This window comes from Astatotilapia calliptera, chromosome 10 (genome assembly GCF_900246225.1).
Source record: "Astatotilapia calliptera chromosome 10, fAstCal1.2, whole genome shotgun sequence".
NCBI lineage: Eukaryota > Metazoa > Chordata > Actinopteri > Cichliformes > Cichlidae > Astatotilapia > Astatotilapia calliptera.
Window position 1 is genome coordinate 19,973,490 of NC_039311.1, and position 27,843 is coordinate 20,001,332.

General features: G+C 38.9%; 2 protein-coding genes across 5 annotated transcripts; both read right to left on the bottom strand.

The window, feature by feature from the left end:
• Positions 1 to 5,417: 5,417 nt before the first annotated feature.
• On the bottom strand, positions 5,418 to 11,331 carry LOC113030890 (sorting nexin-12). 4 transcript variants are annotated; one of them, XM_026182682.1, is made up of 6 exons: positions 10,883 to 11,331; positions 9,352 to 9,447; positions 8,940 to 9,064; positions 8,533 to 8,623; positions 7,983 to 7,993; positions 5,418 to 5,825 (listed from the first exon to the last, which is right to left on the bottom strand). In XM_026182682.1, the coding sequence occupies exons 1-5, from the start codon at positions 11,045 to 11,047 to the stop codon at positions 7,988 to 7,990; spliced, it is 483 nt and encodes a 160-aa protein (XP_026038467.1). In that variant the 5' UTR covers positions 11,048 to 11,331; the 3' UTR covers positions 5,418 to 5,825; positions 7,983 to 7,987. The 4 variants fall into 4 exon arrangements, with proteins under 4 accessions (XP_026038467.1, XP_026038465.1, XP_026038466.1 ...); XM_026182680.1 differs by lacking the exon at positions 5,418 to 5,825 and adding an exon at positions 5,914 to 6,200 and having other exon boundaries at positions 10,883 to 11,330; XM_026182681.1 differs by lacking the exon at positions 5,418 to 5,825 and adding an exon at positions 6,360 to 7,236.
• A 3,242-nt stretch (positions 11,332 to 14,573) lies between these two features.
• LOC113030442 (cytokine receptor common subunit gamma-like) lies at positions 14,574 to 20,212 on the bottom strand. The gene is made up of 8 exons (XM_026181906.1): positions 20,129 to 20,212; positions 19,607 to 19,697; positions 18,833 to 18,999; positions 18,498 to 18,640; positions 18,237 to 18,402; positions 17,842 to 17,938; positions 15,957 to 16,017; positions 14,574 to 15,505 (listed from the first exon to the last, which is right to left on the bottom strand). Exons 1-8 carry the CDS (start codon positions 20,193 to 20,195, stop codon positions 15,263 to 15,265), a joined length of 1,035 nt encoding a protein of 344 aa, XP_026037691.1. The 5' UTR covers positions 20,196 to 20,212; the 3' UTR covers positions 14,574 to 15,262.
• Positions 20,213 to 27,843: the final 7,631 nt, after the last annotated feature.

A 27,843-nucleotide genomic window follows, 5' to 3' on the forward strand; every position in this document is an offset into this window, starting at 1 on the left:
TTAATGTATATTGTATACTTTTATATACTTTATGTCGCCTACAAGTGCTTTACAGACCAAATATCGGGATAAACAGAGAGACTGTATATGAGCGCATGCTGTAGTGATGCCCATATTTGGACGCCCCTCGTGGAAAGCTATGTATAGGCTGTGACTCCGACCGTGCACTATATCCGCTGCTGCTTTGTTTCACAGATTAAAAGAAAAAGGGGGGAAATATAAACAATTTCTTTCATGTGTATGTGCACTTGGTGACCTGCACATTCTTGAAGGTCAATGGTGTCAAATAAAATAATTTTAGCTCGAGCTGCTCTTATGATACACACTTATTTAGGTTTAATTATGCAATAATAATAATAAAAAATGTCATCTCACATGTGGCCTGATGAAATTCAGATAATGTTCGCTGCCTCTTTGCAGTGTGTGTGTGTGTGTGTGTGCACTGCAGTTTACAGTGTGTAGCTGCATGGATGAGTGCTGGTCTGTGTGGCATCATCTGTGACGTCTGATGCAACGTGAAGACCGAGTGGCATCAGAATTAAAGAAATGCCTCGCAGAGTGAACAAATTTCTCAGTGGTAGCTTTGAAAAAGCATAGAAGATAGCTCAGTATTGCATCAGGCGGACTTTACAGTATAATGCTGATCTTAGGAATGGCACATAAGCAAAATATTTCCACTGCTGTGACACGTGTTTACATCCTAACCCTCTTCTTGGACATGAATGTCATGGTAACTTGGGGCTTTTAAGTATTTTTTTTTTAATTTGTTTTGTTTTCTTGTTAATTGTTCTTTTTTCACAGTGGAATGATTGTACAATATACAAATTTTAAAAATAGGAACTTTGTCTTTTAACTTGACGATGGCAAAGCCTGTTCTCATTGGTGAGGAAAGACTTTGTCAGTGGATTCTAAACAACTCAAGGATCATCAGTTCAAACAAATCTAAGTGTGAGATATTTGGATGTGTCACCACTTTGTTAAGATCTGGAAGAAAACCCAGTCACCCTCAGATGAGAGGAAATCGATTAGGATGTTCAGAAACAACCCAAGAACCACCAAGGCTCAAGCCTGCCATTATCTGGAAACTGTTGGAACAGCAGCATCACTGTTCACAGTGAAGTGAATTTTGTAACACCAGGGGCTGAGAGGGTGCCGACCAATAAGAAGACTCATTCCAAAATTAGAATTTTCAACTTCAAGTGAAATTTCTGTCTGACCGCATGAACAAGCCAAATGTCCTCTGGAGAAAAGTTTTATGGTCAAATGAGACAAAGATTGAGCTGTTCACAATGAAAAGAAGTATGTTTGGAGGAGTAAAGGTAAGGCTTTCAAACCTAAGAACACTGTACAAACTGTGAAGAACGTTGGTGGTAGCATCATGTGCCTGTGTTGCTGCCAGAGGTACTGGTACACTGCGCAAAGTGGATGGAATAATGAAGAAGGAGGACAACCTCCAAATTCTTTCCTTAATGTCATATCAACAGCTAGATGCTTGAAACTTAGACACAACTGGATCTTCCAACAGGACAGTTTTTTTTGAATGTATAAAACAGGCTAATATTAAGCTTCTGTAATGGCCTTCCCAAAAGCCTCAGCCTCCACCCTGTGGCTTAAAAGCCGAGTCAGTGCCAAAAAAACAGCCGATTTAAATGAACTTAAAATTAACCAATGTTGCAAAGAAAACCTGTCAAACATCGAGCCGGAATTATGTCAGAAGCTTGTTGATGGCTCCCAAAAACATCTGGTCGAGGTGCAACTTGCTAAGGGACATTTAAACAAACATTAGAAGAGGTGTATGTACATATCTGAGCCTGTATGTATACATTTGATCTGAAGTGAATCAGAGAAAATCCAAAATAAATTCAAACTTGTGTCCTCAATTATTGTTTTGTAAAGTCATTCATAGATCCACTGTACAATCGTTCCACTCTGGAAAAAGAACAATTCAAAAAAATAAATGGAGCCCCAAATTATCATGACATTCATACTTCATACAAGTGTACGTAAACTTTTGACTACAGCTGTATATAATGGGAAAGATATTCCAGGAATGGGTCTTTATTTAAATATTTCCTGATCTCTGACTTGGACATATAATGTTAATGTCAAATGTTCAGGAATCTAGTCAGTGCAGCATTTTGGCATTGCTCCTCTACAACTTTGATATAAAGGACTAGCAATAAAAAAGGGCCCACCTGTAAGGTTTTAAACTTTTGGTTATGTTATGATTTTCTGTTGACATTTATAGCACCACCGCCACAAACCAAATGAACTGAAAAGGTGTCTTTGGGGCTCCTGTTGCTGTAAATGTTTGTTTTTGTTATACTGGACACAACAGGAAAGAGTCTATGTACAGAGCTACCTCTTGCAGTTTCTTCCTGTGCACCCATTGCTCTCGCTGTCCGATGGCACTATAGTAGCCACTCGTCTCACCTATTGTCCTTACCCAGCCATTGTGCTTTGAGTTGCTCTTTCAATTTACTTCCACTTTATCAGGCTAACCCAACTGGGTGTCTCAGCAAATACAACAAGCGTCATGGCTACAAACTGGGCTCCACAGTTAAAACGACTAACCAAACACCACCTAATCTCTGCTTTGGCCCTGTGTGCCCATCCTGTCTGCACACTATCATTACTCAGGACAAGGCCAACACTTCAAAGCTCACGTCTTCTATAGGTCACTGTGCTCACAGATGAGGAAGGTCATGGCCGCTGCATGCATGTCATTGTTCAGGCACATTCTTTAGTTCACTAAAAGATTCTAATTTTGGAACAATTTTAACATCTATTGTGAATCTTTTGGTGAGTGAGTGCTGTAATGTTACAATTAGTGTAACAGGTATAGAACAGCACGCGTGTCACACTTAAAGAGGGATTTTGTATAATTTACAAATAGCAGACCCTCTAAAAACTAATTTAAGAACGCAAAACTCTGCACTGTTAATCAAACACTGGCAGTGTTCTTTTACCAGCCTTGTGTAGCACACAGGCTGTGCTCTCTATGAACCTACTGGACTTATTTTTATTCATGTGGAAACAGTTGTGTCTAATTACAGTCATGCCTACTTTGGATCACCTGCAGCTCACAAGATTCTGGGACAACGTTAATCCACCTGTGGCGAGAATTTCCCTACGCCGTTTAATCCCGGCATTTCCTGAAGAACAACCTCAGCAAGAAAACGATTAGAGGACTTAAAAAACCGTCTTAGGTAAAACCTAAAACGACTTGTATGCATACATGCACACACACTTACATGCTGTTTTTTTCTCTGCTTAAATTTTGTTTGTTTGTATCAACATTGTGGCAGCTTTGTGTGGTCATGTGTGTCACAGATAAAAACAAGCTTTTAGGTCACTGTTGCTTATGCTAATGAGAATTACAAACACCCTGACAAACCTTTGCTGAAAGTAGTCTGGCAGTTTGAGTTCCAGTTTTCTCCAAACCTGCAGTGTAAACTGACTACAACTAAACGTTATACACTCCTTGGCCACTTCATTAGGTACAAACTTAACTGCTGATACAAGGCAGGATGGATCCATGCTTTCGTGTTGTTTAAGGCCATTTTTTTGTTTACGCCAAATGGTTATCCTACCATCAGAATGCAGCAGAAATCAAGACTTAAGCAATCTTCTCTTGTCTAATTTTGGTGAAAACTGTAGGCTCAGTTTCCTGTTCTAAGCTGACAGGAGTAACACCCAGCGTGGCTGTAGTCCATCTGTTTACTTTTTGATATCTTGTGCATTCAGACATGCTCATCTGTATATCTTGGTTGTAAAGAGTTGTCATTTTCCCATTTGCATTACTTTTGCATTCCTATCAGCTCGAAGCAGTCTGCCCATTCTCCTCTGACATCAAGAAGATACTTTCATCCAGAGAATTACCACTTGCAAAAGTCTTTTGAGCCACCCTTAATTTCTTTATATTTTACTAGGAAAACAGGAGTTCTATCAAGCTTAAAAGTCAATACTTGGTGTGACCACTTTATTCTTCAACACAGCCTGAACTCTCTTAGCCAAGCTTCGTTCTAACTTCTTTATGCGGCCTTCTGGACAAGTTTGGTAGTCTTCGGGCTTCTTAAAGGCATTTAAAGTTCTTCCTTGGATGTTTCTCCCTTTTGTAGCATTCTCTGTCAAGATGATCCCACAATACTTCGATAAGGAGGATATCTGGGCTCTGAACCTGCTTTTTTGTGGTTTTCTATCTATGCTTTTACAACATTAGCAGTGTGTCTGGGATCACTGACATGGGGAAAAACAAAGTGGATGCAAACCTGAAACTTTCCAGATGGTATTGCATGGTGGATCAAAATCACCTTGAACCATAGCTTTTACCGTGTTTTACAGATGGCTGCAGTCACTGTTGTACCTTTTCCTGACAATATGTACAGAGGACGTCATATTGATCATCTCCTTTAAAACCAGAAATCTTTTGTATAATATGGCATAACAAATTACCTGCCTTTTCTCCCCATTTCCTTTTCTTAAGAATGGCCTCTTGACGGCCACCCTTTCACTAAGACATGACGAGGCCGCAGCGAACAGTAGATCGAGCAACTGAAGCGTCAGATGTATCTCTCAGGTCCTATGTCAGGTCTTTGCTGGATTTCTTATGGAAATTACTTTCACAAATTATTCATTTCTGCTTGTAGTTTTTTTTTTAAACTGCCACCGTTTTTTCTCCTCATTTTTTAAGGACACACTGCATGCCATAATATATGCCAAGTTTTCAGCTAATAGCTGTTTGTGAATCACCTTGATGCAAAAGTGCAATTTCATGATTGTCAGTTTGTTTTCATACTTAACAAAAAATTGGGAACAAATGTTTTTTTTGTGCCAGGTTGCTGGTAACAAATTGGCTTTCATGTGTAAACAACACTAGCTCATTGGGTTAGGTGCCTTTTTATGCTTGAATTAATCATAGCTCAGTGTTAAGTAGTTCAAAAACAAAAAGAAACTCCATCCATCCATCCATTCGCTTCCGCTTATCCTTTTCAGGGTCGCGGGGGGCGCTGGAGCCTATCCCAGCTGTCATAGGGCGAGAGGCAGGGTACACCCTGGACAGGTCGCCAGTTTGTCGCAGGGCTAACACACAGGGACAGACAACCATTCACACTCACTCGCACATTCACACCTAGTGGCAATTTGGATTATCCAATTAACCTATCCCCACAAAAAGAAACTATTCCCCGTAAATGCAACCAATATCCTGGTCTTTCAGAAATCCTGAACAACTAATCCTCAAGTCCACTTTTAAAAAAATGACAAGAACAAATCTAAAGATATAAAGAATAACTTAAGACCTGCCAGCCTACAATCATTTAATCTCCTCTGACTTACTCTTGCTCACTGACCTGACTTTTTTTTCCCCTGACTTTTGCTCCCATTTCTCTGCTGTAAAAGTCAAAAGAGACAGCACACAGCAGGCAGCAGGAAATTTAATTAGTGGACAGAATTAACAATGAAGTTCCTGCAATGATGGCAACGTATTAATACACTTCACGATAATGCTGAGAGAAAGAAGAATACAGGTGAAAAGAAAAGAAAAAAGAAAATCAAGCCTCATTTTATAGCTCAATAAACCAAATGCTGTTACTGCCTTTAAACAATGAATGTCTGTTCATATAACAAATCTCTTATCACAGTGCTTAGACATGGTTATTTGCCCAACTCAACAAGTATTTGTGAAACAATCCTGTGTAAGAGCATGTCCAGAAATATCAAACTCAGGGGAGAAAACAGCGACTGGAGTGACTGGAGTCGCCATCATTTTTATGATGCTACATGTTGCTTGACTTTGGGAGGTCATCATCAAAATCACATCTCAGCTAGCAAAAGAAAACAAGAGCAAGAAATTACTTTTTAAAGTAATCGAATGGAGAAAAAAAAAAAAAAAAAAAAAAAAAAAGAAGACATTCCAAAAACAATCATTGTAAACAAAAACAAACAAACAAAAAATGGCTAAAAAGATATATGGTTTTCCTCACTGATTATTAGATCAAAAATAGTGTACATACAGTAAGTGGAATGACTGAATGAAGATACAACATCAAACAATTTATACATTGGATCTCTTAAGTTTCATTCCAGGAACAGAAAGCTGTGTTTTCTCTACATCGTTGACACTTATGAGGTCTGACATCAGCTTTATGACGTGATGTAGAAATAAATGTACACGGGGCAGGTGCAGCAGACTGTACCGTCTTTGCAGTGAGAGAGAAAGGGAGAGATTAAAAAAAAAAACATGAGAAATGATACACCAACGTGCAATCGACAGTGTTCTTTGACTGACACTCTTTTAAATAGAGCCTAACGATGCACGCTGACTAATGTGATTATCTGCAGAAAGCATCACATGATGACCAGATGAGGCTGGGTCCATACAGTATGACAGCTCCTGTTCTTTTGCATCATTTTTCACCAACTAAGCTTTTCTCAGATCATCATTACTTTCATTCATCATTACATTTTAAACGTTTATTTACACAGGTAGTCCCGTTGAGACTCAACGTCTCACTTACAAGACAGACCCGTTTAATCTGTACCATGCAGTTTTTAGAGTTGCTTGAGCTTTACAGCCAAACAGTAAAAACAAAAAACAAAACACTGAAGAGAAGTGCAACACTGGGGTGTCTGTCATTTAATAGTAGTATAGATATATAAGGCAATAATAAGGAATTACCCTGGACGTGCAAACTTCTACTCTTTACTTGCATCGGGAGATCAGGAGAACCATTTCTACTCTAAAACCTTTCTGGACTGAAAGATAAGTGACTCTTATTCAATCAGTCAGGCAGGTAAAGAAGTTGTGATTGCAAATCTAATACAAGCTTAACATGGTACATTACAGAGGAGTTCATGCAGTTTCCATAAGCGAAGTGCTTTCCTGAGCTTCTGTGCAGCACATGCCACCAACAAGCATCATGCAACGTAGTTTTTTTTTTTTTTTTTTTGGGGGGGGGGGGGGGGGGGGGGGGGCGCGCAAAATATGCCATGATGCTGTCCGATTTAAGACTTGTGACCAATAAGCAGCTTTTTTTTTTGCTGCCATATGTATGGACAATAACTTCAACTGATTTAGTTCATTAGTCATAAACTTTGTCTAATGAACTGCACATGTAAACATTTGATTGGTACACAAAATGCAGGACATATTGTGTCAAGGTTTACATGATGGTACAATTGGCCGATTTGTTTTTCAGACGTAGATATTTCTGTACAAATGTACAGTATCCAAGTCTGAAAAGAAAAACAAAAAAACATCTTAACAAAAAAAGAAAAGAAAAAAAAAATAGATCAGAATCAACAGGTATAGCAACATAACTGTGATCAGAGTCTTGTAAGAGTTTGATCAGCGAGGCTAACACAAATGTACTGCAAAGAAAGCGTGCAAGTGTGCCATGCAGCCAGGGATTAGTGTGATTGATAATGACAGTGTATCTGAATTAGTTTGACAAGAAATGTCTTAAAAGAGCTGAGGTTGTAGGTGATGTACAGTATTTAATCCCTATTAAACAATAGTTCACATAACTCATATACTAGTGGTGGTTTGTCTTTCCACTGGCCTGATATTTGTGGAATGAGAAACATCTGCAAGCCAGTTTAGAAGAAACACTTTAACTTCAGCACTCTTATTAAACCCCATTTACATTAGTGGTTACTGTTAGAAAAGAAACGCTTGAAAACTGGCTTGCAGAGTATCGTCACCTTTGCAACACACCACAATCACATTATCCTTTTTTTTTTTTTTGGGGGGGGGGGGGGGGGGGGGGAGTAACATGTTTTTATAATGCACCAGAGACCACGTCTGGCTGTACTTACAAAGTGAAATGACAGATTGCAGTCAGATCTCTGTTAACATGTGGTATTAAGTTTTGTTTTACTGAAGTATTTGTGAACTATCGCCTTTGGTCTTGTTAGTGCCCATGCAACCACCTTTAATTCCAGAAAGCTCTTAGAGACAGAATAAAATAAAGCAAACTTACTTCATTCATACCTAAAAAATAAAACAAAAACAAAGAACAAAACAGGATCAGAATTCTCATTTACAGTCTGCATGCATCCTTATGGTACACATTAGCTCCAGCACACATATTTAGACGTTATTCTACTTTATTCACATTATATTACAATCATGAATATATGACACTCATCTGTGGAAAGTCTGAATGTATCGTACACCGTTTCCATTCCTGCAAATTACTATTTAGTGCCAAATATTAACGATATTATGAATGCTACTGACAGGTGCTTTTCTTAATATACAGTTATAAAATAAACGCACACGGAAGAGAGGAGTCAAAGTTGTCTGAAACATCGTCAACATGTTCTATGTGTTGCCAAAGTTCATGCTCTAACTCCAAGATAAAGACGATATGACTTTGCAATAATATCCACAGAGTGAAAGAAAGAGACAGACAAAGAGAGAGATTAAGAGAAGTTAGGAGGGAAGAGAAGGCAAGAGGCAGTCCGTTCTACAGCCCCAACAGTTTAACCCCCAACTGCCCGTATCCCTCAATAACCCTAGTGTCGTACTTTTCCAGGAATGTAGTTACGGTCAATGGTTTCCTCTTGAAGAAACATGTGAAGACAGCGCTCGTTCTGGGCCAAGGGGTGACCTGCAATTCTATACAGAAACACAGAAACAAACATTGTAAACTCACTCTCTGCTCATTTTAAAATGCTTTTCAGGAACGCTGTGGAAAAGCAGCCATGGATTTGTTGCTTGGTTCTCCTTTCCCAGGCACAGATTAGATTAAGCCTTGTGTTGGGCTACACAATTTTGACAACAAACAGCTCACTAAAGTGGATAGAAAAACTTAAAGAAACGACAGCAATGGCTTTGATACAAGTTCAGCGATAGAAAAAACACAATGAAGTCTTGCTCGTGTCTCCCTCCACCCAAGACTCCCGCCTATAATGTAATTTTGTGACTAACTGACCTGTTGATAAACTGCTCCAGGCCCGATCTTCGCTCCTCAATGAATGACTCGTCAAAAAGACCCTCATCACTGCGAAAGGGCAACTGTCTCTTCAGGGCCTTGCCCGGCAGAGGTGGTACAACAATCTGAAGGAGGCAGGGGTCGACACAAAGAACAGAAAAAAAAAAAAAGAAAAAAGAAGGAGAAAAAAGTCCACACTCAACATGAAACAAAGTCAACACCGTAGACATTTCCACCGCCAAATTTGGGCCCTCATAACAATTTCATGTAGAATAGCCGTGCAAGCGCATGTAAACATTTTAATCACCATATTTTTGTTTCAGAAAATAATAATAATCAGATTACTTATTTTATATGGTCAAGTCACACAATGCAATCTCTGCACTTACATTGTTAATTATTATTCACTCACCTTACTGTCTCTTTCCAGCTCATTCTTTAACCACTCAAAGTCGCTGTATCTTCTCCTCACACAGGAGTCCTTTAATTTGAAAATGGGAAGGTTCGTCTACAAAGAGAAGGCAAAAAACAAAACATGTTGGTTAATTTGAAATTCAATCATCTGCATGAGATGGCAACTGATATGTAAGGAAAGGACCTGCACTACAATTCCAACTATTATCAGTTTTCTTCCCCTATTTCACTAAAAGCTTTAACTCATCTTTTATCTGGCTACAAATCAGATCTGCTAATAACTGGCAAAGGTTTGTTCTGTACAGAAAAAAATTTATCTATACTTTGTTTATTTGAAAAGCAATTAAAGCCACTTGTAAAAGCACAGATTATGACTGCAGCGACCCTCTGCTTTCCACTATTGATCCCAGTGAGGGTTAATTGGACTGATATGGCTTTTTGGTAATTATTAGTTAACCACAGGCCCCTGACCCAATCTTCCCTACCATGGTCTATTACAATTTTCAAGCACTGAGAACAGTAAGTTGTTCATATTGTGCAAGGCAGACTCTCCACAGTGCCACAAAATGATGATTTGCAGGAAAGGCAGGCACGTTAACATTCAATTACACAATTATAGTGCGTCTGTGTTGTGTCACTGAATCAGCTTCCTGAAACGTCCTTAGAATTAGCTGTGTTAGTGATTTCCCACGTCTCACATTCTTTTAAGCTTAGCCGTCTTTCTAGTGAACAAGTTAGTTAAAACTTGTGACTGTTACATTAAATTTGACTTACACAATTTCACAACAGTCAAATAAAAGCCACTTTACAGAGAACCGTAAACTTCCTTGCAACACTATAGAAAAAACCCAACATTTAACTCGACCTCTTCATATTTCAATAATCACAAAACACTTTTATGCGTTTTGCTCTACGGTTTTTAGAAAAACACCAACACTGTTAGCCTTTTTCATTCAGCTTTTCTCTGAATATCAATATGAAACTGTCGAAGAATATGTACGAATAACGTTTGGTTACTCCTTCATATATCCAGATACTATCCACTGATGTATTTAGCTCTAGAAATCCAGACAGACAAACAATGTAACATTAAATCAGTCTTAATTTACTTTACAGCGCATTATCACATATAGCTAGCAGTTAGCTTCCCGGAGTCTGCTGGAAATTCCTGGTTTTGTTTTAATGTTTTATTTAGTTTCCTTTTACTTAACGCAGACTAGCTCACAAACAATACTGTAAGCTGAGGAAAAACTACGGTACTGACTTTGAACTAGTGACACTGCTTACATTCCCGTAATTGCACCTTAGCATACCTTCAAGAAACTTCTACATGTTAGCTAGGCCGCTGACAGTCCCAGCTGCTCGATTTTTACTCGCGCCCCACCTCGAGCTACTCTACGACGAATAGCGACAACGTAACGGCACGGTGACCGTGGCTAACTGGCTAGCATCGGTACTGTAATTAAGAGTTAGCTTAGCGCCAAAAGCTAATGCTGCAAGGTGTTTGAGGTTTACGCCTCGATACCTACCCTCATGCGAACTTCGTAAGTTGTGTAGCGGCCCCGTCCGACTCCAACGATTTGTGGATCATAAACGTCTATCTCCAGGAAATTGCTGGGGGGACCGTAAGCATCAGTCAGGTCCTGGGGCTTGGAATTCAACCGGCGAGTGTCGGCCACCACAGGATCTGACATTTTGTCGGGTTGTGATTTTCAGACGACCAACGGAGAATTAGCGTCAAACCAACTAAATACACAGTGAAGTCTTAAATGTCATCTGAAGACATCAACTGCTTTCGATAGCTGACCGCTTCAGCTGGGGAAGTAGCCGACTTGTGTAGCTCTCTTTGCGGGGGCCAGCCGCCTTGCGCCCTACCCTACCCTTCTTGAATCAGAAAAATGCGTTGACTCAGTTCCGTACTGTGCGGGACACTCCGCACTCCCTCTAATGGACACACAGATATTGCTGATTGTACTGGGTTTCTTTTATACCCATCGCTACAGTAGAGCAATTCACAGGACTAAAGTTTTGATGAAAAAACACAAAACAAAACACAGTATTTGTATTTATTTATTTATGTAAAAAAAAAAAAAAAAACCAGAAGTAGAGACGTACAAGGACTAGAGAGAGGTAATGTGCAAGCTAGCAAAAAATATATATGACACAAAAATAAAGGTAACAAAAACATTAAAGCAAAGAAAAAGTACAACAAAATTGTTTTAAATAGATATCATTGAAGTTATATTTGTATACAGGTAGAGGAAATTATTGTTTTCTCAATGTTTTGAGAAAGAACATAGCAGTTACACATGTTTATAAAAATGATAAAACGATTTTTTTAAATCAACAAAATGATAATTTGGTTGTTAACTAATGACAAAGTGTGATATTAGAAGAGTATGAATGATGGCAAAACACATCTATTTGTTTGTCTGTTACAAAACATTTTCGGCATAAGTTTTACAATAACACTATTAGCGAGTAAACGATTGTATCATTAAATGATATAGAATAGAATAGAATAGAATAGAATAGCCTTTATTGTCATTGTACAGAGTACAACGAAATTGGAGTGCCACTCCCTTATATACTGTAACAGTAACAGTAAGATGTTTGGTTAAAATGCTAAGGCTCCACACTTACACGGGTATTTTTCAAAACGGAGATTTTCCGTTTGTGTTTTTAAAAAAAAAAAAAATCCTGTCCACACCTAAACGCAAAATTGAAGGAAAACGCTGCTACGAACATGCCAAAGCAACAGGTGGCGACATATTCCTAACCTTGTAGAAATGTTGGCCAATCATAAGTAATGGCCTGTATTTGTATAGCGCTTTACTAGTCCCTAAGGACCCCAAAGCACCAGTGTGTGAATCCACTCATTCACACACTGGTGATGGCAACTGCATTGTAGCCACAGCCACCCTGGGGTGCACTGACAGAGGCGAGGCTGCCGGACACTGGCGCCACCGGGCCCTCTGACCACCACCAGTAGGCGGTAGGTGAAGTGTCTTGCCCAAGGACACAACGACCAAGACTATCCAAGCCGGGACTCTAACCGGCAACTTTCCGATTACAAGGTGAACTCCCAACTCTTGAGCCAGATCGCCTATAAAGTCTAGAAGCCTGGACAGGAAAGAGTAAACAAAGATGGCGCATAGAAGCAGAACTGAGTCCTATGTGTGGAGGGACAGTAACTGTGTGTGTATATGTAAGCATTTAAACACTGCAGAGAGTACAAGTAACAGTATTTTGTGTAAGTCTGCCATTGTAGAAATTCATTTCACCGAAACAATAACGTGGCGCACAGTGTGACGTCAAAAAAGGCGCACACCTTTGACGCTGCGTTTTCTCCGTTTTCCTCGTCCACAGTAAATGCAAAAACGGACTTTTCGAAAATATCCACCCTGGCAGGCGTTTTTAAAAATCTCAGTTTTCAGTGACCGAAACGCCGTTTACGTGTGGATGAAAGGTGCAAACGCATAGAAAAATCTGCATTTTCAAAAATACTCGGTACGTGTGGACGTAGCCTAAGATATCATGTTTTCAAATTGTCCAAATCTGCAGGCAATATTTGCTCTTCCCTACTTATTCTACAGTTTTAACAGTTTACATATGACAAAAAAAGATTATTGAGCAAAGTATACATATGTAAGTTTATATTTCTACACTTTTTTCAGTAAGCTCAAAATGTGAATATTTATCAAAAATATAATAATATTTCCAAGGTCAGTTTTCAGAGTAGAATAAAAAAGCTATTGTAAGCTGCCCTGAAGCACAAAGACCTTTACTTATTTTTATTGTGGGTTTTCCTCCTGGTCATAGCTGCACTGCTTAACAATGTTCCCTCTAATTTTTCACATGTCTGAGCGAACGCACAAACTCCCTGAGCGATCCCTTGGACCACTGTGAGCGACATCAGACGTGTGCACTGTGGTCACGCCGGCATCAAATCCATCCAAGTTTCATGGTTTATTAAAATAATCAAATTACAGCGTTTACATTTATGTTAGACTACTTTTAATTAACTGCTTTAGCCCATTTACAATGGAAATGTAAAAAAATCTTGTTCATGACCTGTGTAGTATGTTAACACTTGGAAGTAAAAATAACTTGAACTCCAATTTCGAAAACACAACTTTCTTTCTTTTTTTTAATTTTAATTTTAATTTTTATAAAGCTCTTACTTGTATTATGAGTCTGTGGTCTGGGAGAGAGTCCTGTAACTCTGTCTCCAAAATACAGTATATAAAGACCAATGCTGGGCAATTAATTATATAGTTACTTCTTCAAAAAAGTAACTCAGTTTGGCAAACAACAACGTTTTTGCAGCTATTTTTTAAATGCAGCCAAGGCGTTTTTAAATAAACATTTCAAACTATTTACAGAACAATCAGCTGTTCTGCATCAAATCTGATGCCACAAAAATTATTTGTGTCACTCCAAAAAATTATTTCTGTCCACTATGAGATAAAGGAGAACAACAGCCTGATACCTGCAGGCCTGATAACAGGAGATGTATCACTGCTGTAACACCTGTAACATTCAGCAGTCACCTCATTGTTCTGACACACACAACAAAACTACTGACTACACTACACACTAACGACACAAGATTTGCGCTAAACGTTGCAAATCTCTCACATCTCAAAACACCGCCATCACTCCTAAAACTTCCCCCTTTCTTAACAACTAGATGCCACGTTGCCATATCATTTTTGATTGGTTGACATGGTACTTTTTTGGACGAATAGGAAAGGCAGAGGGGAGTGGGGTTTGTTTTTGCTCACAGGTGGAGAGTGCTTTCGAGCCTTTTTTCTTATAAAACGCCGATTTAACCGTTTCTTCCTGCAGTAAATATAAACAATGACAGTATTCAGGAAGAAAACCAAACATTTCATATATTTTTTATCACAACCCTGGTTTTATGTGGCCTATCAACACAATTTAAAAACTGCTATAAAGTCCCCAATTTTTCCGTCAACTGTTCCGTCTGTCCTGCTCACATCTCCAATGCTTGTACACGTTGTCATTAACGTGGCTTCTCTCCACATCAGCCACGCCCCTTTGCTAGCTAAAACACCGGTGTCGGCACATAAGGACGCTGTCATAGCCTGTCAACCACGTTGATTGGCTGCGCATATACGCATTATTGGCTGGACTATGGGATAAGGTGGCATCGTTCCCATATCGTTCCCAGTCACTTACTGACTAACACTGCGAAACAGAATTGTTAAAGTATTAATTTTAATTTCAATTCAGGTTAGATTTCTTTTGTGCCCAACGCAGAATTTCTGTGCGCAGAGACCGTGCCAGCAGTGCGCAATTGCGCATGTGCGCAGCTTAGAGGGAACATTGCTGCTTAAGTTAAACTCCTTGCTTTTTTCTGAGTAAAGTTGGGCTTGTATGTATTAATATGTAATTACTTTCAGCCCAGCTTACAGGATACAATACTGCATCTCTCCAAATTAACACTTTAACAATCGTTCTTGCTTTAAAAAGAAAACAAAAATTTAAAAAAAGATAATAAAAAAAACCCATTTGAGGGATTGGATATGAGAACAGTTCCTGGTGCTCATTTCGGAAGTCAACAAAGGATTATACGTACGTCAAAGCCTCAATTAGTCAAATATTTAGAGTCTAAACAATGTTTTCAAGAGTAACCATAAATTACACAAGGATTTTAGAAACATATTAAAGTCTTTATGAACTTTATTAACTTCTAAAATTTTAATCGGATGCTTTGGTTTTACCTGTATAATAAGCATTGTTCAAATTAAATTCCTGAACCAATTATTGGGGTTATTCTTATAGTAACTATTGGGCTACCATTTATTTGGTAAAATTAAGGTATCTCTTGCAATCAGGCAGGAGGTTTGTTGATTCATGTTTGTGAAATCCAAACATGGCTCCTAAACAGAAGCCTTTTGCACCTCCTCAGATGAAACTGGGTTAGAGGGAAAGGGGGAGGACAGGTCTTCTGGATCGTGTTCGATGGAGCAGTCGGTTTGGTCGGTGGTGACAGAGCAGGTGGAGCCGTCGGAGCTCACCACATCAGACTGGGAGACATAGTTGTACTCACGCACAGGGCAGGCACGCTCGTTGTAGTCCGGTTTAAAATTGTCTTTCAGGCCTTTGGAGAACTGAAACCAATCCTTAAAAAAGAGAGAGAAAAAACCTCACTTGTAACGAATAATTGCTTCCCCAGATTTTGATGACCAAAATCACTCAAACACAAGAGTATTTCTATTTTTAGCCATTAAGTGGCACTATTGTCAGGCTTTTCGTCCAACTCTTGATCCAGAGATATTAAAATCTGTTAAACTGATTGCCTGAACATCTACAGACATTCAAGGTATCCAGAAGATGTAAACCAAGCTGTTCTTTAGTCCAATCAATGACATAAATCAACAGCTACTGAACTAATTGTCATGAATCTTGATGCAAGTGTTAACATTAAAGCTACTAAAATCCATGTAGAAGCTCATTTGCCATTTAATTCTTCCAGTAACTTCAATAGCTTTCCAAATTCATATTAACAACTATATAAAACCCTTGTAAGACTGGGAATTTCAGGGAGTGGACAGAACTCTGGATGCCACTGACCTCGATGTTATGCAGGAATGGAGATGGCTTGGGAACCACAGGGACGAGGATGATTCTGAGCCTGTATGGGAGGTAAGGATATCTTTAGCATTCACATTATCATCAAACAGCAACAACTGCATTAGACTTTGTTGGTTTCAGAACTCCAACTGAGCGTGGCTGGCAGACAGCTTTTGACATTAAGGTCAGGATCATCCGATATAAAGGTGCAAAATGCTCCAGATCCAGTCCCCCCCATAGATGGATGATAACTGTGATCTTTAGAAATAAAATATTTATATCCCATAACACATACATAGCTTTTGATTAATTAACAATGCAATCTGTCTCTCCAACCATTGTTAAAAATAATTAATGGTAGTCATGTGGAAGCTAATAATCCCCCATATTCACAAGTAATCGCCACAGCAGGGAGCTCTATGTGTTTGGCACATTTTTACACTGTGTCCTTACTGATGTAATGATATTCTGATGTTCTGACAGGCCTAAACAACAGAGTGGCCTCAGATCTAGTCAAATTGCTGATCTAAAATATTCTTTGAGTCTGCCGCTGTCCGTGTCACATATACTTCGGGAACTTTATGAATGAATGAAGTCAATTTGGAAAAGTTTCCAAAATGCACAGCGTGTAACACATTGCGTTATCTGTAAAGTCTGTTCTTTGATTGCTTTGCTGGTTAATTTGTTTCAGTGTTTCTGGAAGGAAACTTTGTAGGCTTAGCTTATTTCACAGGTGTGTTTAACGTCAAGCATTTTCCTTTTCGTATTATTTGAAGGTTATTTAAGGTCAGACTTTTATAGATCAAATAACTAATGTGTAATTTTGAAGAAAGTAAGAGTTTCAAAGCTAGACCTTGGTTATCAGCATCCATATTATAAAATTTAGCCACAGTAAAGTTCCCTGTGTTTGCATTTATTGTTATAGGTATATATTGTTGTTAATTTGTTTAGAGAAGCAGTCATAGAGTTATAAAATACATCCAAATGATCTATGAGCTGATCCTAATACATCGTGGGATAACCAGGGGCGTGATGAAGGTGATTCAGGGTAGCAATTTATGATGAATGTATAGTGAATAATGTGTAATGGTTTGATGTCTGTACTGACAACTGAGAAAAATCTGGGTTACCATCAGCAATGGTAACAGTAATTAAAAAAGGAATGTTTGTAACTTTGCATGATTGCAGATCATTTAGAAGGGATCTTTGGTCAAAACACATCTTCCTGTACCAGAATTTAGTCTTGTAGGCGTCTCTGTGTACTGTGGTCTTCTGCCTTCAGAAATGTTGTGTGTTTCCTGGGTTGTGTGAGATCTGTCAGATGTTGTGCAATGGAAACTTTCCACAAGACAACAAGCCTTTGATACCATCTAAAAACGATCTTTAATCTTTTCTTTGGGTCACGCGTTTGCACTTGTTTTGGACAAGTGATCTGCATTTGTGTTTGGTTGATGGTTTTTTTGCAGCCTAGATTTTATACACTAGTGCACAGTGGATATATTAATTGTTAATTATTTGTTTACATTTGCTGTACTGATACAGTAAGTCCGGGGTGTCAAACCTAAGGCTTGAGTGCCCGAATCGGCCAGGCAAAGGCTCCAATATGGCCCACTGGATGATTTTGAAAAATGTGAAGAAGGGCATACATTTTTGACTTTTAACTGTGTTTTCACAAGTTCAAAACAGATAAAAGATAAATATTTAAATGACAGAAAAGTAAGTATAAAAGTGCGTAGGTATATATAAAAGTATACAAGTTAACAACAACTTTATGTGCTATTGTACACTGCAATTATAGTCTGTGGCTGTCACAAAATCACATGGTACACCACCTGGATCTGTGATCTGATCATAGAGCAATCATTTGAGTTATGGAAAAACCCACCTTTCATGGTGCATTAATAGCATGGCCAGCAGGATGAAACTGATTACACCCACCAGATATATCACCGGCGTCCACGGAGACATCAAATCTTTAGAGTCTTTGAAGAAGAAAAAAGAAGGAAGTTATTTGTATGAATGCTTAATTCTAATGTTTTGTGCAGTGTGGAAGCAACATTAGAGCCACTTAAGTTTTAATAATTGTTTGAATCCCAGTTTGAAAGTTGTTGAATAAGAAACAAAATCTACCTATGATTTCTTTGCAGTGTTCAAACATTTTAACTGATCATTATTATTAGTGTTTTGTTGCAGAGCTAATTGTCCCCCCAAGATGACCCTATATTCACTGGCAGACATCGTTTCACCATGCCACTAAGAATATCTATGAAGTAGTTTTACATGTGCTGTTGTTGGATCCCCAGACCACAGGCTCACTCCAGTCACTCCAGAATATGGACTCTCCACAGGAATCATCTATTCTGTTCCGCACTTGCAGCTCATATCGGGAACTGCTTGAGGGCAAGTTGATGCAGTATTTCTGTATCCCGGCGCTAACTTTAGAGAACTGGAAAATCAGACGGAGTTGAGAAAACATTAGACTGGGAGAGAACAAAGAGAGATGAAAAAATAAAGGAATTAAAAAGGATGAAAGAAACCTACATCCCAGTTATTGTTGTTTGTCCTGAAGCGGACCTCACCCTCCACACAGTGTAAGGGAGCAGGAGAAGTGTGGTTCCAGTAAAACCACAGATTAAAGTCCGACCCATTCAGGACAGTCAGGTTGGTTGGTGGGTTTAACTTGACTGGAGAAGTATACAAATAGGCAATAACATGAGGAGGCATGCCAATTTACTTTTATGACAGAACACTAACAGCAATTTTCCTTTAAGTTACTGTGTAAAGTGTAAAAAACGTCCCATTAATTCTAATAATGATCCCTTCATTAATTGATTTATTGTTTTAAACTCAAAGTTAATACCAGGTTATATGCATACCTTGTTTTTTAAGCTCGTGACCCTTCTCAAAATTTTCGCTCCCATTTGTCAGTCGAGTTCGAAATGTTTTGAATCTATCTCCCGAATCTACCTGCTGGTTACATCCAATGTTCACGTTGTTCTCTGTCAAATAGTGGTTGCATATTTTCCATTGGTCATTGCCCAACCTGTAGATGAATCAAAAACATAACTATTCCAACAAAGAAAAGCATGCAGACGTATCATATTTAGATACAATCAATATGATCTTAAATATGATGTAATCTCAAGTTTAATACTTTATTAGTTCTAGTTCTAATTGCTCAACAGTCCAAACTATTTGCCATATTTCTCATTTCATGATGTTCTAAATGTTTTCAGTTGTTGAAAGGTCTGGACTGCAGGCAGGCCGCTTCAACACCCGGACTCTTCTTTCATGCCTAATAAATATTCCAGGTCTGTTACCCAAGTAGTTGATATTTTTCTTAATAATTTCTTAATATTTTCTTAAAATGAAACTTTTTTCTCAGTTTTTTCTATGGTCTATTGTGAATAAAATATAGTGCTTATGAGACCACTCTATTCTGTTTTTCTTTTCATGTCACATAGCATCCCAACATTTTTGGAATTGGGGTTGTAGTTCAGAAAAGGTAGAAAATGTCTTTTACTGTTAATGCTGAGAGTAAAATAGATTTTCATCACATCTTTCACTCAAGTACAACATTTAATTATAGTCTGATTAATTTTAGAAGACATTACAAAGATGTGTTGGTGCTATTATCAACAACTACGCACTTGCTGTAGAAGGTGTAGTTGACCTCAGGAGTCCCGGTCTTATTCCATTTGCAGGAAACATAATCTAGATTCACCACCAAGCAATCCACATCTGTTAAAAAACATGATAGATTTGAGATCAATGAAAGATAAAACCTAAAACGATGAATGATGGTTAGGCATATATATGAAACCTACACAAAGGGCAACAGACTGATAGTAGTACAGTCATACACTCAAAGACAAGGAAGTAAGAGCCCCGTGCTCTGGAGGGGAAATTCTCACAAAACGTGCTTAATAAAGGAAGGCTCTGCATTAACCTGAATTTAATATAGATAGTGTTCATTCATATCTCAAGGTACAAATAACTTCTCAAATATACATTGAATGATAGTGTTTGGGATATAAGTTAATGTAATATAACAAAAGTAGAGCGATCGACTTTCAAAGATGTCGACACAGGTTTACGACACTTCCTACCGATGTTGCGAATGTCTTGTATTTTTTTAAAAAACGTATTCGATCAGCTTCATATGCTCTTACCTTGTGATTTTTTGGCAAATACGTGTCCAGTCAGATAAAGAAGTAGAAGTAATCTTGTCGACATCATGGCGAATAGAAACAGGATGTAAGCCCGCATCGACACTGAAATATCACCGTGTCTTGTGGGGTTTTTTTTTCTTCTCTTCCTGTCAATGTATTGGTGCCTGTAGCACGGCTATGTCACTATATGGCAGATACACAGTCTTCATACTTTCATAGTTCATAAAGTTAATAGTTAATAAACTCTAGTTAAGAGGTTAAATCAAGTTTTTGGATGTCATGATTACTTAATGTATATAAGCTGTCTTAATCATTTTAGCAGGAGAAAGACAAAGTAGAGAGAAGGTAAAATCTCTGTTAATATTTTTGTTTTTTTAAGGGTGTTTTTTATATCACAGGTATTATCTGTTGGATGTAAATGCAATAGCTTCAACTCAAAGACATCTGATATTTTTTACCACAATGAGACAAAAGTGAAAACAAACTCATTCTGGTCATTTAACACAGGTGTGACACTAAACTGTTGCAGTTTACTTTTATGTTCCTTCTTATTTGGACAAATCTGTCAATTACAAAAGAATATTAAAGAATCCCGACCCTTTTAACAGGTCAAATTAGCTGAATTACTACTCATCCGTAGCACGAGATGTCATAACATTCGATCAGTGTCACTTTCAGAGTTTTGTGGGTTTCCTGTCAGAGGAAACTGCTTTCAAAAATATAGACTGAAACTATGTACACTAGACTTGAAGTTGGACTTTTAATGTCCTGTAAAATAAGTACAACACACAGAGAAGGTTTTATGCAATCTTTATTGAATCGTTCAAGAAATAGTTCTGTTTTTAGTCAGCCAGTCTTACATTTTCTCTGCACTTCTACTATCATTTGCTGCCAAAGTGAGCTTAAGGTGGATCTTGTTGGTTTAGCTAAGATTTTCTTTACAGTCTACGAGTCCTGTATGTATTCTTTTCTGATGAAAGAGAAATGATGGACAAATCAGAATCACATTGTGAAATGTAGTGTCCATGTTCATGCACAGCATAAACATAAGCAATTTTATCATTTTAACCTGTTTAACCAAATGAGTTAATTTCTTACATTCATTTCATCAAACAGCAGCCGTCAACTCCCACATCTCAGATAAATATTTAAACTAACATTTGCTGTTTGAAGCCACAGACAACAGTTAGCTCAGCTTAGTTCATTTACAGCAAACTGGATCGGGGGCTTTCTGTGTAAATTGCTGTGGTTTTTTTTACTGCCGTATTCTGTTTTTTGGAGAGGAAACGCAGCGTTTTTAAGAACTGTGCTATCTCTGTTCTAACCACAGTTATAATGAAGTACAAATGTTCAGATAAAATACTTACTTTAAACTCAACACACTCACACATAGCACCTTTCACTTGGTCGACGTCTGCGGGTTCACAAGTAGAGACCTTACAGTTCATTTTGACATTTTTTTGACAGCTGCAGCAGTGTGGCATTTACTGATTTGACTTTGTGTGTCTATGTCTGTGTGTCATAATGACACTATGTGGTTCTGTCTACACCTACTTTGACTGGAACTTATAACAAAGAGGAGTTTCAAGTTCTCTGGTCTGTGTTTATTTGTTGTCTATCAAAACAGTGACGTCACCAGTGTACTGGTGACAATGAGTCCACATTTCCTTATCTGACAGAAATATATGAACTTTCCTGTTATTTCTGACCGTATGTTAAATAAATGTCTGCCAGATAAATACAAAAATAAAAGCTCAATTGACAAAACTAGTTTAGAAAATGATTTTAGACCCTTGTGATTCTTATATTTTGGCACCTGTGTGCAGACAAAATGTACGTGTCCAAACCAGCCTCCCCTCTCTGATAGTCTCCAAATATTTACTGTGCAATAATCAATAATTGCACAGTGTCAAAGTATATCATGCATTGCAAACTGCACATACACAGCTTCACAGAATACAGGTAATGCCTCGTCATACAGTGCGTGTAGATATGTTTGATGACCAAAAAACAAAAAAAACAAATTAGGATCAATATATAGGACTATAAAAATACACACACACACACACACACACACACACACACACACACACACACACACACACACACACACACACACACACACACACACACACACACACACACACACACACATAGCTCAAACAAATAAGCCGAACCCAAAAATAAGACACCCCAGATCTGAATTAATGAAATATTCGTATACTTTGTTCTTGACATAGCTGAATTTTTTGACAACAACATCATACAAAAATTATCAATGGAAATCAAATGTAGCTACCCATGGAGGTCTGGATTTAGATTCATACAAAATTAAAGTGGAAAAACAGACTACAGGCTGATCCAGCTTTGATGTAATGTCCTTAAAACACGTCAAAATGAGGCTCAGTAGTGTGTGTGGCCTCCATGTGCCTTTATGACCTCCCTACAACGCCTGGGCATGCTCCTGATGAGGTGGTGGATGGTCTCCCAAGGGATCTCCTTCCAGACCTGGACTAAAGCATCCGCCAACTCCTGGACAGTTTGTGGTGCAACGTGGCGTTTGTGGATGGAGCGAGACATGATGTTCCAGATGTGTTCAATTGGACTCAGGTCTGGGCCGGCCAGTTCATAGCCTCAGTGCCTTTGTCTTGCAGGAACTGCTGACACACTCCAGCCACATGAGGTCTAGCATTGTCTTGCATTAGGAGGAACCCAGGGCCAACTGCACCAGCGTATGGTCTCACAAGGGGTCTGAGGATCTCATCTTGGTATCTGGCGAGCACATGGAGGGCTGTGTGCCCCCCTCCCCAAACAAATGCCACCCCACACCCTTACTGACCCACTGCCAAACCGGTAATGCTGGAGGATGTTGCAGACAGCAAAACGTTCTCTATGGTTTCTCCAGACTCTGTCACATGTGCTCAGTGTGAACCTGCTTTCATCTGTGAAGAGCACAGGGCGCCAGTGGCAAAGTTGGCAATCTTAGTGTTTTCTGGCAAATGCCAAACGTCTTGCACAGTGTGGGTCTGTAAGCACAACCCCCACCTGTGAACGTCGGGCCCTTATGCCACTCTCATGGAGTCTGTTTCTGACTGTTTGAGCAGAGACATGCACATTTGTGGTCTGCTGGAGGTCACTTTGCAGGGCTCTGGCAGTGATTTCACAAAAGTGTGATTGAGTTGGAGTTTCATTGTGTTGTTTATCTGTTCCCTTTATTTATTTATTTATTTATTTATTTATTGAGCTGTGTATATAAAAACAGCCACATGGGTCAATACATAAGTGGGGCACAGAAAGGAATAGCCAGAGGAGCAAAACACCAGCTACTGGTAGACAGAGCAGTCACCTGAGACTGCAAGACTAAGATGACCAACCTGTGCACTGCTTGGATTGACTGCAAGAAGGCCTATGACTCGATGCCTCACACCTGGATCCTGCAATGCCTACAACTATACAAGATAAACAGGACCCATAAGAGAGTTTATCAGGAACTAAATGGGGATGTGGCGTAGAACACTAGAGATCAAATGGTAAATGGCCTGTATTTGTATAGCGCTTTACTAGTCCCTAAGGACCCCAAAGCGCTTTACACATTCAGTCATCCACCCATTCACACACACATTCACTCACTGGTGATGGCAAGCTACATTGTAGCCACAGCCACCCTGGGGCGCACTGACAACTACAAGCCCGTAGGCACAAGTCACCGTCAAGTGCGGGACCTACCAAGGAGATGTGCTGTCCCCACTGCTGTTCTGCATAGTCCTGAACCCCCTCAGTGAGATCGTTGACAGACTGGCTACAGATACCCACCAGAGAATGGAGCAATTGTCAATCACCTCCTCTACATGGATGACATCAAGCTGTATGCCAGGAGTCAACGAGACATTGATTCACTGATCCACACCACAGAATATACAGCAACAACATTGGAATGTCATTCGGATTGGAGAAGTGTAGTCGAATGGTAACGAAGAGATGGAAGGTCATCAGAACTGAGGGGATCGAACTACCAGAAGGCAACATTGCAGACATCGAAGACAGCTACAAGTACCTGGGGATCCCACAGGCAAACGGGAATTATGAAGAGGCAGCTAGCAAAGCTGCAATCACTAAGTTCCTGCAGAGGGTCAGGCAAATCCTGAGGAGTCAGTTGAACGGTAAGAACAAGATCCGAGCTATCAACACCTGTCCATGATCAGGTACCCTGCTGAGATAATAAGCTGGCCAAAGGAGGAGCTCGAAGCCACTGACATCAAAACCAGAAAGCTCTTTGAGGGTTTCATCCCAAGTCCAGCACCAGCAGGCTGTATGCTAAGTGGAAGGAAGGAGGGTGAGGACTGGTAAGTGTCAGCATCACAATCCAGGATGAGCCAACAAACATCCACGAATACATCAGGTGATGCGGAGCGTCAATGTAACAGTGGCCCCAGTGGTAACTGGAGTGCTAGGTGAGTGGCTCCAGCAGATCCCAGAAACAACACTGGAGATCTCTGTCCCGAAGACCTCAGTCCTAGGAACAGCTAAGACACTGCGCAGGACCCTCAAGCTCCCAGGCATCTGAAACAGGACCTGTGCTTGAAGGATAAAGACCGCTGCTGGGGGCGAGAGTGGATTTTATTTCATTTTTAGAAAATATGTCACTGTAATGTAGACCGGGGATTCCATCACCATTCCCTGTATTTTTATTAGTTTATGAGGGACTAGTATTTCAAAAGCTAGATAAAAAAGGAACACACTGATGGTTTCACGATTCGTTATTAGGTTAATGGAGTTTGACATTTGACTAGTATTTAAATGACAGTGTGTGAAAGTTGAAGAAGGATGGGGGTGGGGGGATTAAAGTGTTTGTAAGACTCTGGAAATATGTAAATTTGTCTTCTTTGTGTTATATTTTGGTTTGGTGTTTATTTATGTGGATGTTTGTTTTTTCCATTTGTTTTGTTACCCTCACACTTGGGTTATTCCAGATGCTCGCCTGAAGCAGGTAGAGTGTAAAAGGAAGCCAGTTGCTTTTAGAGTAGTTAGTTGGTGTGTGTTAGTGTCTTGCATCTAATAATAAACTCTACCATTTGATGGATACATTTTATTCCAGCCTCATGTCATTATTTTGAACCCATAAATGACCGGTGGCCAATGCACGCAGATTTTGGGGACATTTCTGCTCCAAATTCACCGTACAGCTGCTCACTTTTGTTTTAGCATCAAGAGTCCGCACCATCTTGGAGATGTCCGCTGATTACTCAGCATTTCTTCACACCTAGCTATTATGATCTCGTCCCATTACAGAAGGAGGCATACTGTTCCAGATCATTTTCCCATAACTGATAACTAGAAACGAATACATAGGTGTAAATAGAGCTACAGAATAAATTAACTGGTAACCCGTATAAAACATATCCTCCGCTATCTGGAAATGTGGGACTACGGAACCAGTATTAAAATTTGACATTGAAAAGTCGTCCAGAAAGACCACATTTGGACTATGTACGTCAACACTAGACAATCAGTAGACCTTAAAAAAAAAGGACATCACCTCATGTTACATTAAAAAAATCAACACCAGAATAGCTTACCAGGGCTTTTTTTTTTCAGCAAACACAGGTCCAATAAGACAGAGAAGTAGAAGCAGTCTGGCTGGCATCATGGCGCACTAAAACAGGATTTTAACAGTAGAGGTTCAAGTTTACCTTTAACTGTTGCTGTTTGGTATGGAGGACCAGAAGAGCCACACGCATCAAAATAAAGAATTTTGTCCTTCAATAATGAATTGTGCCATAAAATATTCATTAGTAAATAAATTTTTTATTTATTTAATTGAAATATTACTAAAGTAATTTATTATTAAATAAACGAATTTAAAATAAAAAAATATTTGTAAATCACTTTTTCACAGTTAATACTTCAAATTGATTTCGCAAAAAAGAATTTAACCCTTAATAAAAATGTCATTTAAAAATCATTTTCGAATTCCAAATAAAACAATAGATTTTTAAAACCTTTTTTAAAATGCAACTTTAAAAAGAGAAATAAGTCGATGTATTCCCAAAAAGTTGATTCTCTTCATCTGGATGTAGCATCAGTGGGAGAAACGTTTCTTCCCTCATCCAAGTGACTCAGCTTCACTCATCTCAGCTGATTCCCCAATCTTATAAATTGAACATTTGCACAATGACTGAAACTAGCACCACCGGGCTGTGTGTTGAGTTTCTTGACCATTCATCAACAACCACTGATCAAAGACTGTTGATCAATAGCCAGGAGTGCCATTCACAGAGAGTTGGGGAATGGCTGCAATCACAGCATTGTAAGATGGAGAAAGATGTACCCTTAGACCCCACCCTTGATTCAGAGATGGTCTTTTCCTTTTCACATGAGCCCCAACTCCCTGTGTTTTAATTATTTTAACAGAAGAAAAACAAAGTAGAGAGAACGTAACATCTGTGTTAACGTTTTTAATATTTTTAAGGGTTTTTTGTAAGGGTGTCTTTTATATTACGGGTATATCTGTTGGATCCAAATGCAATGCTTCAAGTCAAAGACATCTGATGTTTTTTATCACAATGACACAAAGGTGAAAACAAACTCTCATTTAGCACAGGTGTGACACTAAAAGGTTGCAGTTTACTTTGATGTTACTTCTTATTCTTCTTATTAAACTTCTTCTTATTTGGACAAGTCTGTCAATTATTTATGCAAAAGAATATTAAAGAATCCCGACCCTTTTAACAGGTCAAATTACTACTCATCCGTAGCACGAGATGTCATAACATCTCGTGCTATAGAGTTTTGTGGGTTTCCTGTCAGAGGAAACTGCTTTCAAAAATATAGACTGAAATGATGTACACTGACATTTGAAGTTGGACTTTTAATGTCCTGTAAAATAAGCATAGTACAACACACAGACAAGGTTTTATGCAATCTTTATTGAATAATTCGCTGGGCACAGAGTGCGAATCCAGTTTACTCCATCTCCATCACAGACAATTAGACGTGGAAGTAGTGATGTTTTAGTTTAGTGAAAATGTAAAAAATGGGTTCTGTTACATTACCATTCAATTTGAGGGTTACAACAGATAATATAATATATTTATTGTTCTCACGTGGTATTGGACGGGATTATTTTAACAAAGGACATTTTGCCTGATAATTATTTTTATCCTCCTGTAACTTTACTGTGTAAAGAGCGAAAACCTCCAAAGTTGCAGGAGTAGTTAGTCGCTATAAGGTTGGTTTGGAAGCATATTTGGCGATGCTTCAACCTCTGCTTTGCGTTTGTGTGGGAGCCCTTTTAAAAAACCTTTTTTTTCCTAATTCATACTGCTGTCCTCCTAGGGGGCACGCCCCCCGCTTTGGGAACCACTGCTTTAAACTCACACATAGCACCTTTCACTTGGTCAGTGTCTGCGAGTTCACAAGTGGACCCACGTCAGAGGCTTTACCATCGATTTTGACATTTGTTTGTCAGCTGCAGCAGTGTGGCACTTACTGATTTCACTTTGTGAGTCTATGTTTGTGTTTCAAAATTATAATATGTGGTTCTGTTTAGACCTACTTTGACTGGAACCTAACACAAAGAGGACTTTGAAGTGCTCTGGTCTGTGTTTATATGTCTGTCTATCAAAACAGTGACGTCACCAGCGTACTTTCAGCACGGTACAATGAGTCCACATTTCCTTATCTGACAGAAATCTATGAACTTTCTGTTATTTCTG